This window comes from Rhipicephalus sanguineus, chromosome 4 (assembly GCF_013339695.2).
Source record: "Rhipicephalus sanguineus isolate Rsan-2018 chromosome 4, BIME_Rsan_1.4, whole genome shotgun sequence".
In the NCBI taxonomy this organism is placed as follows: Eukaryota; Metazoa; Arthropoda; class Arachnida; order Ixodida; family Ixodidae; genus Rhipicephalus; species Rhipicephalus sanguineus.
Window position 1 is genome coordinate 42,410,739 of NC_051179.1, and position 15,679 is coordinate 42,426,417.

Below are 15,679 nucleotides of genomic sequence, written 5' to 3' on the forward strand. Positions count from 1 at the left end.
GTCTGGTGGACGGACCAGGTTTCGTCGGCGAGCTCTTATCTATATTTATCTATTCGGACGTGTTCTCACTTGCGGCATTGAAGAGCACAAAAGTGAGCCTACAACAGCATATGGACTGCATTTGCCACTTGCATACAGATATAATGTCGCGAGTAATAGAGCATTGTAAGGGCATTAGAGTCTTCCAAGACATTTCGTTATGGTTGCGAACGTGCGTGTCCGATGTTTCTTACGTTAACCTTGAATTTCGCCATCACGTATATAAAAACGCGGGTGAAACGATGCGTATAAGAGAACCACTGTGCAGCCTCAGTCAAAGGCCATGTAATTCTCGCACGTGCCATTGGGCCGGGACCTTACGGCCGACACAATGATTGTTTTCGATTTCTTGTCCGTGTTAGGTAAGAAGCCCTCTTTTCTCCCATCTCCCTAGGCTCTGCATGCTGCATAAGACATGTTGTCCTTTTAAGTACCGCTCTCGCACTGGCTTAAAGTACGAACAGAAGCCAAAAAAAATTTGGGGAGGGGCGAAGCATGTAGGGAAGGGTGTTTCAGCTTCACTAACGTGAAACCTGTGGAGGGGCGAAGCATGCAGGGTGGGCCGGTGTTTCCCACAGCAAAGTCACTGCTAATGGGCAATGAGAGACAGAAGACAGATTAGACACAGTATGTAAACTATGTAAGTGTATGTAGCATTATGACACAACATGATCACTATACCTCAGATTTCCGTGAATCGACGAGTGAAACTCAATGAAGCTGAAGTTGTGTAGCACTTGACAGGAGTTTAGAACTGATCGCACTTGTAACGAGTATAATTATTCATTTGTTTGCGACTCGAGAGAAATATGCCGCATAATGGGTTGTGGAATGGGGTCTCTACTAAAGAAAGAGACGACAAATATTTCTTGCATTATTCTTTCTACCTTCAAGCTTAGTATCTAGTTATCTTTTATTTTCACATAACTATTTGAATAAAGAGGAAAGTCGGCGGCTGTATGGCATGTTTTGGGAAAGAACAATTTGATTTCAAGCATGGGAAAGTTGCAAGGCTAATGAGAACGTTTTGTGTGCAGTCTTCAGATGAGCCAACCTCTTGAGGCCATGCTGCTTCATTCGTCCGTTTCTGTAGCCCGTCGATGTCTTCCTGTAGGTAGAGTAAAACACAGAATGCGTTGTGCTTATTGCATTCTTAAATGAGATAAAATGTTAGGATATGCGACGTTGTAATTTTTTGTATGACATAAAGTGTGCATGTCGCAAATGGTATTCTGCGCAATTTTTACATCTCGCAGTGATCTTGTCTCTTGTTGACAAAGCAGTCAGCGATGAGCAGCCATGTGGCAACATTGCAAGACGTCACGCACCGGTAATGCATATCAATCTTTACATTGACGTTATGCTGGGATTATTGCTCGTATACGATCAGAATTACGGGTGTTTAGACGGTGAACTTGTTTAATCAGACTAGACACCAATCACTGTAAAAAAAAAAAATTGATCGGACAATTCAGAAAGACGTGAATGAAGAGGTGATTGAAGTCGGCTCTAGTCCTAGGACACAAGTTGCAATGAGGAGAGGTTTCACCATGCGTAATGAAGTAGTAGTGACAGTGGCCGTTTGAAGTCTGTGCCACAAAACCTGGTAGTTTTGCTCTTACACAGCACTTCTTACACAGCATTCTAACCACACGCCAAGGTGACAGTGCGCGATGCAACACGTTAGAAAATGGCTGCTTTTCGAAGCAGGAACAGTTAAGTGGCAGCTATCATACGCTAGCGCAATGAGGAACCACTCCAATGGCGTTGCGGGCATCTCACCTCGTTGTATCGTACTGTCGGTCTCGATGTGTTTCCTCTCAGTCTGACAAGGTGAGACTAGCGAAAAGATGTCCTCATTTGCAAGCGTCACAAGAAGAAAATTGGCCTCGGCTGCCTGCATAAACGTTGCACGCCCAAATACTAGAATTCCTAGTGAGATTCTGTGTGCCCGTAACACCGTAGTGCATGCACATACTATACAGGGCGTTTCAAGAAATGTGTCGAGAATCCTCAAAAATCAGGGAAATGCGATATTTGTTCGATGTCTTCACGATTACTTCTGTAGCCGCAGGCATCTAAGATGGCTAAGTACATCATTTGGGACAGTGATTAAGAAATCAAATTATTACCGTTTTAATTAGTTAGGCGGTTATGTAAAATGGGAGATTTGAAGTCATTCATGCGAAGAAGCAATCGCAGCTTTGAGATACACAAAAAGCGGCCTCTAGTAATTGTTGAGGCGCAATGAAATTAGACAAAATTCAACGGTGAAAGCCGTTGAATTTGGTTGCATTTGGTCATCTGTCAAATAAAGCAGAATAGCGTTGACCGGGCTATGCGATCGATCGTAGGCATAGAATGGAAAGGCTGACATGCTCCACCCTTATAGCGCCTTCCTTGCCCTTCTTTCTTTCTTCATCTCCTAATATCGTCACCCCTGAGTAGGGTAGCAAACCGCACTCGCATCTTGTTCACCTTCCTAAATTCCCTTCCTTTCCTCCTCCTCCGCCTTCTTCGTGAACAGCTCGGAAGTTCACTTTGAATGCGCTTAGAATACGAACTGCGTGAATGCTTGTAAAATGTCTCTGAATACTAATGACATTACTCGCTGACTCATTCAATGTATACGTTAACGACTTTCAGCCGGGGTTCTGGCCCGGTTGCCGCTTCTATTGTCCCGGCATTAATGGTTGGGAAATAGGATTTTTCCTCGACGGTGAAGAATGCGTGGTACGTTAAATTTTGATCTTCGACTCTGTTGCATTTTTTAAAAGTTGATCACCTAACACTTTTCAGTGTCTTTGTTGTTGTTCGAAAACTATGCATTTAAATACAATATATGAGTTGAGAAAATGTTGCCATCTATACGGCGGAAAGAGCTCGGAAGTGACTGGGTTATGCATTTTTCGTTGTATTGATTTCCTTTTATAGAGCCAACTTATCAGTGAACGTGACTGCTTTGCGGTGACTGAAACAATAAAAACAACTAGCTCATCGTATATGGCGGTCACTTGTTTTTCTTCCTGGGCGTTGTCTTTGTGCCCTCCGTCTACTCATTCTCATTACACCTTCACACCATGGCATACGGATTGGAGAACGTATCAGTGAAGGAACAAACAAGCGAGTTGTTAACGCAGCAGATTTCTGACTATGTCGAAGACCAGCGAAAAGAGTCCCATTTCCGGGAAATGTATTAATCATGGCGTCGTAAAATTTCGCTGCCCAGCTTGTTCACCGGTCAGCGCAAAAAAAATCACAGCATATCCACGGAGTGAATGATGATGAGTGGGCGAAGCTGCGGAGGTTCATCGGTAAACCGTGAATCTTCCGTGAATTCTGCCCAGTACATCATCACCCACGTGAGATCGGGCGCGTTTATACTAAAGGTTCGATGAGTTATGACGACTTGCAGCTCACTTTAATTTTACATGTACGCTGTGAATTTTCATTGTTTAGAAAACCATTGCTTTAGAAAACATCTGGCGTCTTTCGTTAAGCAGCTGGCGTCTTTTCATTTTGCTTTAGAAACATCTGGCGTTCTTTCGTTTTGCTTTTACAAAACATCTGGCGTCTTTCGTTGGTTTATTTCATCAATCAACGGCGTTTTGAACAAAATTTTTATTGTTTAATGACGCACAGGAGAGATCTCACCAGGCACTACCTTGGAGGTAAACAATGGCTGCTAATGGGAATGAGAGACAGAAGAAGTCGGCTTTTAGCTAACACTTACACTTCTACTTCTACTAACGTTTCCTACTGGAACATGCCAATGGCTGCTAATGGGGAATGAATGACAGAAGAATTCGGCTTTTAGTTAACGCGCACGCTGCGAATTTTTTGTTGTTCAACAACGCACAGGAAAAATCTCCCACCGGCACCACCTTGGAGGTCAAAGCGTAAGAATGGTTACGCACTACGACTACTACTACGACTACGAGGGACGAACGGGTGCCGCCTTAAGGAGCTTCGCCCCTAAAAAAGCACAAATCATTTGTTGGCTTCAATTCAACTTCACTTCGCACAAGCACGGTGCTAAAGCGATAATCGCACTGACTCGAACTTATCGGTTACACATTGTCCTTTATGAAGATTATTTTCAAAAAAAAAAAAAAAAAAAAGAACGGCTAAGTAGTGCATCGTTTGGCGAGTGCTGCGGTTTTCTCAATTCGATATATTAACAGGGCAGCCGTTTAAGCTTTTCGTTCCGCCGTTTCGCGTGACCAGAAAACTAAGCTGCGCCTAGCACGTGCAACGCAATAACCCGATCGGCGCTCTTTCTCTTCGTCCTATTCTCCATTTAGGATTGACTCTTAATACAGACAGTTTGGTCTTGGCAACGCACATTCGAGAAATGAGGATAGTTATATTACATTTTTCTGTACCACCTAGTAATTTGGCGGAAAATAAGGCCTGTGGCCAGCACACCAATGAAGGTTGACGCGATGGATGTGCAATGTAGGCGTTACTTCAATGTGTGCGCGTGTCTTCTAAAAAAAAAAAACAAAACAGAAGAACAGATAAACGGAAGAGAAAGGAAAGAAACAGGCAGGAACAGAGCGAGAGACGACTTTGCTAATTAAGCCATACGAATTTCGAACACACTAAGACCGCGTTAATTAACACCACGCCAATTAGTATAATGCTAATTCAGACCTATAGTTAAGACTTCGCTAATAATCTGGGTCAGCCACAAGCTCTGCTGTTAGTCCTGCCTTGTACCACTGGCGCAAGCTGCCTACATTTTTTTTTAATATCCATGTCGGCCCCGGGTCCAGATAAGATCACGAACAAGGCCTTGAGAAACTTGGATGACAGGTCGGTGGAGTACCTGACGGATGCCATCAACCAGGCGTGGAGGAGTGGTAGAGTCCCGGAGATGTGGAAGACGGCCACCACTATCCTCATCCCGAAACCGGGCAAACCTCCCAGCCTCGACAACCTCCGGCCCATCTCGCTCACGTCGTGCGTGGGTAAGGTGGCTGAACATGCCATCCTGAACAGGGTTTCCCGATACCTGGAGGACCGCGACATTTACCCCCACAATATGATCGGCTTCAGGCCGGGCCTCTCGACGCAAGACGCCATGAAGCTCATCAAAGACCAAGTCATCGATCGCAACACAAGGGACGTAAGGGCAATACTGGGACTGGACTTGGAGAGGGCATTTGACAACGTTCTCCACCATTTCGTGCTGAGTCAGATCTCGTGTATCGGGCTTGGCAAGTGCTTCCACGACTACACGAAATCATTCCTGACAGACAGAGAGGCTATTCTCAAAATGGGCGACCTAGTTTCTGACCCGGTCCGGCTTGGCTTTAGAGGGACGCCACAAGGGTCAGTCTTATCCCCGACCCTCTTTAATCTCGCCATGATCGGTCTGTCTAAAAGACTGTCCGAAGTCGACGGAATTAACCACACGATCTATGCCGACGACATTACCATATGGTGTACTGGAGGCAGCGATGGACGAATAGAGGCGGTGCTACACGAAGCTATTGAAGTCACGGAAGACTACCTAAAACCGACTGGTCTTCGGTGCTCGTCGCGGAAATCGGAACTCCTGCTGTACAGGCCTAAGCGCAGGGGCCCCAAACCGAAAGGTTGGAAGCCAGTAGAGGACGTCAGCATAACTCTTAGAACCGGTGAAGGCTGCATCATCCCCAGGGTGGACTCCCTCCGGGTTCTGGGTATGACTATAGAATCGAACGGCTCCAATAACCTGACGGTAACAAGACTCGCCAGGAAAACGGACAATGCCATCAGACTTATAAGGAGGGTTGCCAACCGGCAACAGGGACTTGTGGAAGATAATCTCGTAAGGCTGGTGCACGCCTTTGTGATGTGCCACTTTACCTACGTTGCAGCCATGCACAACTGGCAGAGAGCGGAGCGTGACAAGCTCAACACGTTAATCAGGAAGGCCATCAAGAGAGCTCTCGGGCTCCCTATGTACACAAGCTCGGAGAGACTGTTTCGTCTCGGAATGCACAACACGCTGGAAGAAATTGCGGAGGCTCAGGAGAGGGCGCAATTCGCCAGGCTGTCCACCACGCGTTCCGGTAGGGACATTCTGCGAGAGTTGGGGACTCCAGCGACGGAAATTGAGTCTCGCTTCTGCAGCATTCCTCGTGAACAGCGAGGACGAATCACCGTTGTCCCCATCCCGCGAAACGTCCACCCTGAGCATAACGATGGTAGGAGACGGGCCAGGGCAAAGGCTCTTTTAGAAAGGGCTCACGATCAGGCCGGGGACTGTTGCTTCGTCGACGCGGCCCGGTATCCCGAGGGGAAGGCGTATGTGGCAGTGAGCATCAACCACGAAGGGATAATCACGAACTCGACAACGGTCCGGACGACAGCAGCCGAAATAGCGGAGCAAGCTGCGATTGCGTTAGCCTTGCTGGACAACAAGAGGTCCACGATTTACAGCGACTCGAGATCAGCGATTAGAGCATTTGCCAAGGGCACCATCTCGGAACCGGCCTTGCGGATCCTCCGGGACAAGAACATCGAGCCACACACACTCGTCTGGTTCCCAGCTCACATGGGACAGATCAAGGGAGCCCCGCCCAATCTCAATGAGTCGGCCCACATAGCTGCGCGAGGACTAGTAGACCGCGTAGCTACCGGAGGGCGCGCTGAGGTTTTGGAGAATCGGGACCCGCCCACCTCGTATAACGAAATTACCAAACATTTTTACCTGGGGCGGAGACAGTACCCTCCACCACACAGAAAATTAAGCAGACCACAGGCTCTGACACTCAGGCTACTTCAAGTCGGGGCGTACCCTAACCCCGCGCTATTGCACAAGATCTATCCTGAAATACAGCCAACTAATGCATGTTCATTATGCGCAGATATCGCTAATCTCGAACATATGCTCTGGCGGTGCCCCGCGTTACACGGCGGCGAAGTCATCACGCCGTCAAAATGGGAAGAAGCTATTACAAGCTCCGGACTCGAAGCACAACTATGGGCAGTCCAACGGGCCCGCGACGCAGCAGAGAGACTTGGTCTTTCTGTTCCGACGTGGGAGCGGCCCGCAACGTGCTAGGGCGCGTTCCGAGGGACCGAAATAAAGTTTATTCATCCATCCATCCATCCATGTCACACGGCCCTTATACCTTCGGTTGAGTCGAACGGCAGTAGAACTTGATCGCAGTTGGCAGCCTTCCACAGAAGTTCTCATCAACTGACACAGGCGGATCAATTTGAGACACGCTAATTTGATTAGGTGGCGTCGTCCGTATGTGTGGAGAGTGTGGGTGCGTCATTATCGAAAATAACGAGTGTGCCTGGGGCCACCGTAATGGGTGTTGTTGAACATTATGCTTTTCTAGGAACCAGGATAGACAAAGATGGCAGCTCTAATATGGAAATTCAGCGAAGAATGATACAAGGCAAGAGTGCAAACGGTGGCCTCCCATGGATTATAAAAGACAAAGATACTAGGCTGAAAAATGAAATTCGCCTCGCCTTGATTGCTGCCTGTGGTGAACTATGTGTGCTATTCGTGAGCATCGCGAAATTATGGAAGAAAACGAGTTAGATTCTTTTCAGCTATGGCGCTGGGTTAGATGTTTCGAAGATGACACGGGCTGCCCGGTGAACGAGTACCTCAGTCATAAGAATGGTCCATCATGAAAGCGAATCCATTTTTCAAAGTCAAGATACAAAAACTAGAACTTTCTTTGTTCGGTCATGCTACTGAGCGGCCTGTTTTTTTAATGCTAATCAATGTGTTAATTAATGCTAGCCAAAGGGGAACTTAGGAGAAAACGAGGCCACCCATGCATGAGATGGTCAGATGGCATTCTTTGGGCTACAAGGAAATGTCGTGGTGAGCCTAATGAACACTTTATTAAATATGATCTCGCTGGCGTTCATATAATCATGGTGTCACCAGGAATCATCAATAGAGGTTTTTAGTTTGTCCGTTTGTCCGTACACTTTTCACGTTACCGTGTTACCGGAATGCCGGATGGAATCTGCGCATGCGCGCGCCTTTACGGAACGTATACTTGCTTTCACGGAACGTAAACTACTCGCTGTTTTACATTTACGGCTTTATCTCGCGAATTCACGTCATTCGTGGATACTCGCGATATCTCCTTCACTGAGACTCCAGCCACCGAGTCTAGATCACAATCTCCTCTATAAAACGGTCTAGAAAAGTGGAAGTTCCAGCTCCAATTGGGACTAAATTGTTTGAGCCGGGTTACTGTAGTCGTAAACGTTAGAGGCCGGTTAGGTGGTGCCATCTGGCGGGTCGGAGATGAATCAGGCAAGCACAAAATTGTTATTGGAGAAGCGTGGTAAGTCTACTTCTCTGGTGGTGTAAATTCCTTGCAGCGGCATAATTTTGAATGAGTCGCCTACTTAATCTATTTTTCCCTCCAAGACAGTAGGTGAAAACAGATGTATATAATTGTGGTTGCAAAATGCGTCACAAGATATCAATAGGACCGTTCGGTAACCCGGTATTCCTAAACCCCCTTGCGTGTACCAGAATACCGTACACGCTAAAAGCCTCTATTACAATTTTTTTGCGGTGGTGACTGAATCTTAATTAATTAATTAAATTAAGTATAGTTTAAATGCAGTTATCGTCATCATTAAGTGCTTTGCGCAAACGTAAACACATACGTTTACTTACTTACACACTCGTTTACGTATGGGGAGCTAGAACTTTGCTAAAGTACGCGTTCCGGTGACACGGGAAACGTAATCCGGTATTCCGATAACACGGTAACGCTAAAAATATACGGGCAAGCTAAAAACTTCAAATAAATCAGTAGTTTATAACAAACATAAGTAATTAAAATCGTAAATATCTTTAACAGAATTTAGTCGACCCGATTATTGAATTTGTGTTTTGTTTTTGATAAAATATTTCCTGCTTCATTCTATTTTAGTATAACAAAAATGCAGACATCAATGGGACATGTTGGCAGGGCCACTGCTACCCCGAACTGCCAGAGGGAGTTACTTTGCCCAGTACCACCGCTGTAACACGTAAAGTGAGGACAACACAGTTAACACCTGAAAGTACTACTACTAACAACGTGATAAATGAAGGTAACAGTACAAATGAAATAGACGGTAAGAAGAAAAAAAAGAAGAAGAAGAAGAAACAGAGAAAAAAGGTGAAAAAGAAAGACGAGCAAGAAAAAAAAGAAAAGAAGCCGAAGGAAAAGAAGAAGAAGAAATCAAAGCGAAAAGAAGTACAGAGCATTGAGTGGTAAACGGTAGAGCCTCGGCAGAATGAAATTGAATAAATTATGTTTCAGAAAAAGGGCTATGTTTCCCAACTTTGAGTTCACTATATCTCACTGTATTTCACTGTGAGTTCACTGAGTGTCCTACTGGTAGGCAGGCCACCTATTTATATTACTTTAGTCTTCATTAAATAATCACACAAAGTGACAACTCTGGTAATAATTACTTTAATATTGTGATTGCTGTTACGATAATTTCCTACCTTTAGTTCTTCTGGAGCCGGGGATTTTAACCAGTGCAAAAATTTTTGGGTTGTGTGTGTGCCGAGATGGAATGCAGAAAAAGAAGCAAGGAAAGCCGTGGAGGTTAACGAGGCACACGTCCGGTTTGCTAATGTTACGCATCTTTATCATTACGTTAGGCTACAGGAAGCTGCCTACAAACAAACGACTGGAAACCATCACCATTTCTTAAGCAGTTATGCAAGAACTCAAGGTGGTTCAGAGAATTATGGAAGTTCTCTATGAATCTTAACATAAGCACTTGCGTCAAGGTACTCTATAGATTCGAGATCATGTAACGAACCCTTACAAATGTGTCTGCTGAAGACGCGCAGCACGCAAAATCGGAATTGTTTGTCTAATTTAGCCAATACCTCACCCCACATCACCTCATTCCCTCACATCAATCCACGACTGTAAAAAATTAAGGTAGCTTCGCACTACCGGTGCCGAGCCTGAAGGAAGTGCGGTGTTGGGGGCCTTCATTGTTTCTCTTTATTCTTCTCTTTCTTTCTTCCTCTCTTTCCCTTTCTCTATATGTTTTCTGTCACTTTTTTGTCTCTGTTTATTTCTACTTCTTTCTATCTCTATCTATTGTTTTCTCTTTCCAGCTCTTTCTATCTTTTTTCTCTTTCTACCCTTTCTTTCTATCTCTTTCTTTTATTGTCTCTCTTTCTCTCTTCTCTCTTTCTGTCTTGCTCTCTGTGTTTTTCTATATTTTTTGTGTGTTTCCTTCTATTTCTTTCTCTGTCTTTCTATCTTTTTCCGCCTTTCTTCCCTTTTTCTCTCTCTACTACTTTCTATATATATATATATATATATATATATATATATATATATATAATGTGTATATATATATATATAGTTTTCTGTTCGCGACTAACGGACTTTCTCCAAGCTGAAACAGTTCCGCTGTTAAATTTTCTTCCAACCGTTTGTCCGCTGAGCCAGACTTGTATTTACCCGAATACACAAAATGTTTGCTTATAATCAGTCACATTTTCGATATTAGTAGAATTGATCGATAATTTCTTACTCGGTAATATTCGCTGCTAAATCAATTACATGCAACCGCTTAACCGCACAACTGGCAGAGAATCACACGCGTAATTCAAAGGTGAGGAGGAGAGGGCCACTGGAGACAGGAAGTTTGGCCTGGCAGAGAGAGCTAGAGAGAAAATACTTTATTCCAGGTCAGAGTATGACCAGGTTACGATAATGATGCGACATTTAATTGTCACGCTAAGCTTTGTCTACTTTAATAACCCTTTCCTACCCTTATTTCTTTCCCTTTCCTTCTTTGCGCACAAAATTTGCTCTTTTCCTTCTCCACTTTTGAGCACACTTGCACACGTTAAAGAAATGAAGTAACTGATTACAATTACGTCCTTTAATCTGTAATTGATTACAGTGGTCGGTTGCAGCCCCAGAAAAGTAGTCGAACCATTACAGAAATATGATGGATTACTTTTGCGTTACTTTCCTTCAAAATATTATTGCCGTAACACACTGATACAAGTTTACTCAAACTGCAACGAACTACTGTAGCTTGCATGGACTGGAGGCTTGAGTGAAGGCTGGGAGGCTTACCGCGACTTATGTGGCGTAGCGTTACACGTTGTTACCTTCAACAGTAGTTGTTTTATTGCGATAGCAATTATATGGACAGTCTCGGCTGGATTTTGCCGTCGCCGTCGCCGCCGTCATGCACCGTATATGTATAAGTATGTATATATACATCAAAGTCCCAAAGAAAAATAATTCAGAAAAATGCTTCCTAAGCGCGGAATCGAACCAGTGACCTCTCGTTTGCGGATCTGCCTGTTCACGTCGCAAGAGACATAGCATCCTCATTGGCCGATAGCCGACGTAAATCGAGAACGGCGTTCGGATCAGATGCGCTTCTTGCCACGGGGTGCCGCTACTTCCCGGCGCCGCACTCCTCAGTACACGGTAGCCGCACTCGCGCACGCGAATCACAGCGGGAGAGCGATCGCGTTTCATGACGTGTGCTGACGTACCTTCTTTCCCCCGTGCCATCCCTCCCTGTGTAGCTTCCAGTGCGCTCGTCGGCATGAGAAAAGAGAGAAAGCTCTGAAAGCGTGCGCCAAACCCCCGTAACTCCGCTCATTTTTGACGGATTCGAGAAATTTTTGCGGCAATCGATTCGGGAGGCAGTAAACTACGATACTGAGGTCATTAGATCATTGCTTGGAAAATTGGTTAATGACCCCTTTAAGGTCACGTTGCTCTAGAGATGCGGTATATAGTGTTGGGAATTATTTCTCTATTTGTTTCACATATTCCTCTTTTCATTCCAGCCCATACAATGGTAGTTTATGCGAAAGCATGCTTCAAAGCCACAATTTTAATAAGTTCAGTAATTAGTGAATTATATAGCTTTTTTGATACCATCGATCCTTTTCCAAATATTTTGGTTGCTTTCTTCTCATTGCTGACTGCATCACTCTAATTCCATCCAAATCATGGCGGATATACCATAGTGGGTTCAAGCTATTAACTAAGGCAAAACAAACCATGAGACAGCATGCCCGCCGCTGAACTGGCTGCTACCAACCGAGCAAGGTCCACCGAGACCTGAAGAAATCGATGGCAGCCACTCGCAGCAGCTTGCCGCTGCCGTCGGCAGCTTTGGCCATGTACCAACAACCCCTGCAACCACCGCCACCGCCAACCCTGCCGCCACCACCTCTTCACAAGCAGCCGGTGAAGAAGAAGCCCAAGGCACCTAAATCCAAGGTTGCAGCGAAACGGTCGTCGTCCACGATATCGGTGCCCCCTCCTCCGCCGTGGCCCGTCGTGGACAACCGCCCGAGACCAGGACCCAACCCTGTGGTGATTTTCTCCGTCGCCTTCGTGGTCATTGTCGTTCTGGCTGTTGCCGCCTTCTTTCAGGTTCACATCTTATTTTGATATTGATTGATTTATTTATTTGTTTATCACAACACATGCGATAGGAGGCCAAATGAAAAGCCATTCAAGGGTGGCTTGAGGGAGTCCTTCACCCCCGTATTGGCCAATACAGCAGCGAAGGCACATAAATTTTGTTGACATTGTCATACATTTTGACAAACCATTATTTTAAACACAACATTGACATGCGCTTTGACGAAACTACCAAATTAATAAAACGCACCATTAGCTGTTTCCTTACACAGAACGTCATGCATAAACATACATCACACCTGCATGATACACCAGCACAGCACTTCATTTCGGCTTTCGCATTGTAATAGTGGCATTTTAAGAATTCAGTGCAAATCAGGGACAGCTCTAGAGGATAATTTTAGGCTCGGAAGAACCCGTACATGCCTGACAAATTTACTTCGCGAGTAATATACCCTCCGAACCCAATCGTGTTCAATGTCTTACGATGTCATCCCGATACTTCGCTTCAAGCGACTTGAGTTGCTACCGTTGGGATTGGTCACGAATGCCCGCGTTTTCGGGGTGTGCGCTTCGCGGATGACTGTAAAGCCACTGCGTATACAAATGTCCCATTAATATGTTATGGTTTCCAACACTTTTATATTTGAAGTGCAGAAATAACTTGCAGTACGTTACCGGGTTCCAACAGTATATGAATGAAGTCACTGATAAGTCTTAAAAATAGGGCTATGAATGTGAAACGATGTAAATATGTCATCTGCAGTTCATTATAAGCCACTCTTTCATTAAAGATGTATGTATAGCAGGAAATACATATTGAGCTGACATAGGTTACGCAGTGCAAGCGCTGGTAACAGCTATTGCTTTTAACATGGCACAGCAAAATGAAGGGGCTGGCGGTAGTACCGAAGGCGCGTTCTTGATGTATCGTTTCACTGATAGAAACCTGAGTGCGCTGCGATTCATAAAACCAGAACATGCAAATATGATGAAACTTATCGGGACAATGCAACAGAGCATTGATGTAGAGTCACGTAGCTTCCCTGTGATTTGACAACACGTTGAGAGGTCACGAAAAATGAATAACATAGAATGTGGTTACTAGATTTCGTTTTTAGGGGCGAAGCTCCTTAAGGCGGCACCCGTTCGTCCCTCGTAGTCGTAGTAGTGCGTAACCAGTCGTAACGCTAGTAACAGATCTTGACCTCCAAGGTGGTGCCGGTGGGAGATTTTTCCTGTGCGTTGCTGAACAATAAAAAAGTCGCAGCGTGCGCGTTAACTAAAAGCCGAATTCTTCTGTCTCTCATTCCCCATTAGCAGCCATTGGCATGTTCCAGTAGAAAACGTTAGTAGAAGTAGAAGTGTAAGTGTTAGCTAAAAGCCGACTTCTTCTGTCTCTCATTCCCATTAGCAGCCATTGTTTACCTCCAAGGTAGTGCCTGGTGAGATTTCTATTGTGCGTGATTAAACAATAAAAATTTTGTTCAAAACGCCGTTGATTGATGCACAGCGATGATCACAGCGTACATGTAAAATTAAAGTAAGCTGCAAGTCGTCATAACTCATCGAACCTTTAGTATAAACGCGCCCGATCTCACGTCGGTGATGATGTACTGGGCAGAATTCACGGAAGATTCACGGTTTACCGATGAACCTCCGCAGCTTCGCCCGCTCATCATCATTCACTCCGTGGATATGCTGTGATTTTTTCTTACTCAGCCAGCAAATAACTTTAGTTTTACTTGAAAATGATTATAGCAATGCACACAAACACACAATACATTCCAGACATTTCAGTTGTGGTGAACACAGAAAAAAAATATATCCGCAGAACGTGTAACTAGAACCCGCCGCTTCATTGATTGTTTTCAGCGCCACAATACAGACATGAGAGTGTAGCAAAGCGACAGCTGCTACACGGCCAAGATCTACACGTCCAGGCTGCTACACAGCACAGCCAAAACATTGGCCAAGATCGCATTAGACGAGCAGCTGCGTAAGAGCAAAACGTTAGATCCTCACGTCGGCATAAACAATGACATCAACAGAAGTTTCATTGTCTATAGTCTGCATCACACCTCTCATGCATGAGGGACTGAATGAACGCATAGATCGTTGGACACCTAAATTACATTTGTTGAAGATTTCCGTTTGCTGTATCTGCCTTATTTTACTACTATGTATATCATGTGGACTTACCAGAGCAGTAGCGCATTCTGAATAATTATGCTGATGCCGATGATGTATACATGTGTGCGTGCGTGTGTGTGAGCGCGTGCGTGCGTGCGTATGTGTGGGCGTTCGTGTGTGTGTGTGTGTGTGTGGTGTGCGTGTGTGTGTGTGTGTGTGTGTGTGTGTGTGTGTGTGTGTGTGTGTGTGTGTGTGTGTGTGTGTGTGTGTACGTGCGCGCGTGTGTGTGTGTGACGCTGTCATATAACCTGAACACATATCACGCTTTTCTCGAAAAAAACTTGAGAATAGCTTTCAGAAACGTCAGAACCATTGTACAATTTTTTTTTAACATCCTTGGTCGCACACCAGCCTCAGGGATTAATAAAGTTGCGCTACATGCTGGAGCCTTTCCACCCTTTCGCACCACAGTGATAAGGAAAAGGCGGCGAGCGCACGCCAGGCTGAAACTGTCTGTTCTGTGTCACGAACTCGGTGACAGGTCCGCGACCGCGTGGAGTCCAGTCCGGAAGCGCGACGGGCCAGGCAGGCCGCGGCCGCAGCGGCCACCAAGACTACCACTGAAGAGGACGAGCCGGCCACCACGCTTCGGCTCACGGACAACACTGAGGAGGAGACGCTGCCCACCGCGGTGTTCCTGCCCAAGGCGCGAACGCGCACAATCAAACCATCCAAGAAAGGCCGTTGAATTCTTGGCGGCGGTGCCCTAGATGGGCACACCTACGCCAGCCGCCGTTTCTGATTAAACAAACGTTGCTGTCATCCATCGCTCGCGCATCGTCTGGTGAAAATGTCCAAGCAACCTGTGCACACGTATGCTACGAATGGATACAGTTCAATCACTCCTGACACAATAAATCGTAGTGTAAGGCGTAGGTGTATCAGACAGGCACATCTACGCCAGCCGTCATTTCTCATTAAACAAACGTTGCTGTCAGCCACCGCTGTGTAAGGAAAAAGAAGTTACCAAATACCTCAATGATTGGATTCAGATTGAATGAATACAACGCTGCGTAACTTTGCCGCGTGGTATTTGG

At 45.4% G+C, this 15,679-nt stretch overlaps 2 protein-coding genes across 2 annotated transcripts; both read left to right on the forward strand.

The window, feature by feature from the left end:
• Window positions 1–280: 280 nt before the first annotated feature.
• On the forward strand, window positions 281–9,345 carry LOC119388742 (uncharacterized). Its single transcript, XM_037656160.1, has 4 exons — window positions 281–401; window positions 1,296–1,369; window positions 2,686–2,772; window positions 8,958–9,345. The coding sequence occupies exons 1-4, from the start codon at window positions 371–373 to the stop codon at window positions 9,285–9,287; spliced, it is 522 nt and encodes a 173-aa protein (XP_037512088.1). The 5' UTR covers window positions 281–370; the 3' UTR covers window positions 9,288–9,345.
• Window positions 9,346–11,980: 2,635 nt separating this feature from the next.
• Window positions 11,981–15,379, forward strand: LOC119388744 (protein enabled homolog). The gene is made up of 2 exons (XM_037656161.2): window positions 11,981–12,458; window positions 15,124–15,379. Exons 1-2 carry the CDS (start codon window positions 12,153–12,155, stop codon window positions 15,328–15,330), a joined length of 513 nt encoding a protein of 170 aa, XP_037512089.1. The 5' UTR covers window positions 11,981–12,152; the 3' UTR covers window positions 15,331–15,379.
• The last annotated feature ends 300 nt before the right edge of the window (window positions 15,380–15,679 follow it).

Coding starts and splice junctions, on each gene's coding strand:
- LOC119388742 (XM_037656160.1), top strand. CDS start 371: ATGATTGTTTTCGATTTCTTGTCCGTGTTAG. Junction 402..1,295: donor CGATTTCTTGTCCGTGTTAG/GTAAGAAGCCCT, acceptor TACATCTCGCAG/TGATCTTGTCTCTTGTTGAC. Junction 1,370..2,685: donor TTGCAAGACGTCACGCACCG/GTAATGCATATC, acceptor AACGACTTTCAG/CCGGGGTTCTGGCCCGGTTG.
- LOC119388744 (XM_037656161.2), top strand. CDS start 12,153: ATGGCAGCCACTCGCAGCAGCTTGCCGCTGCCGTCGGCAGCTTTGGCC. Junction 12,459..15,123: donor CTGTTGCCGCCTTCTTTCAG/GTTCACATCTTA, acceptor ACTCGGTGACAG/GTCCGCGACCGCGTGGAGTC.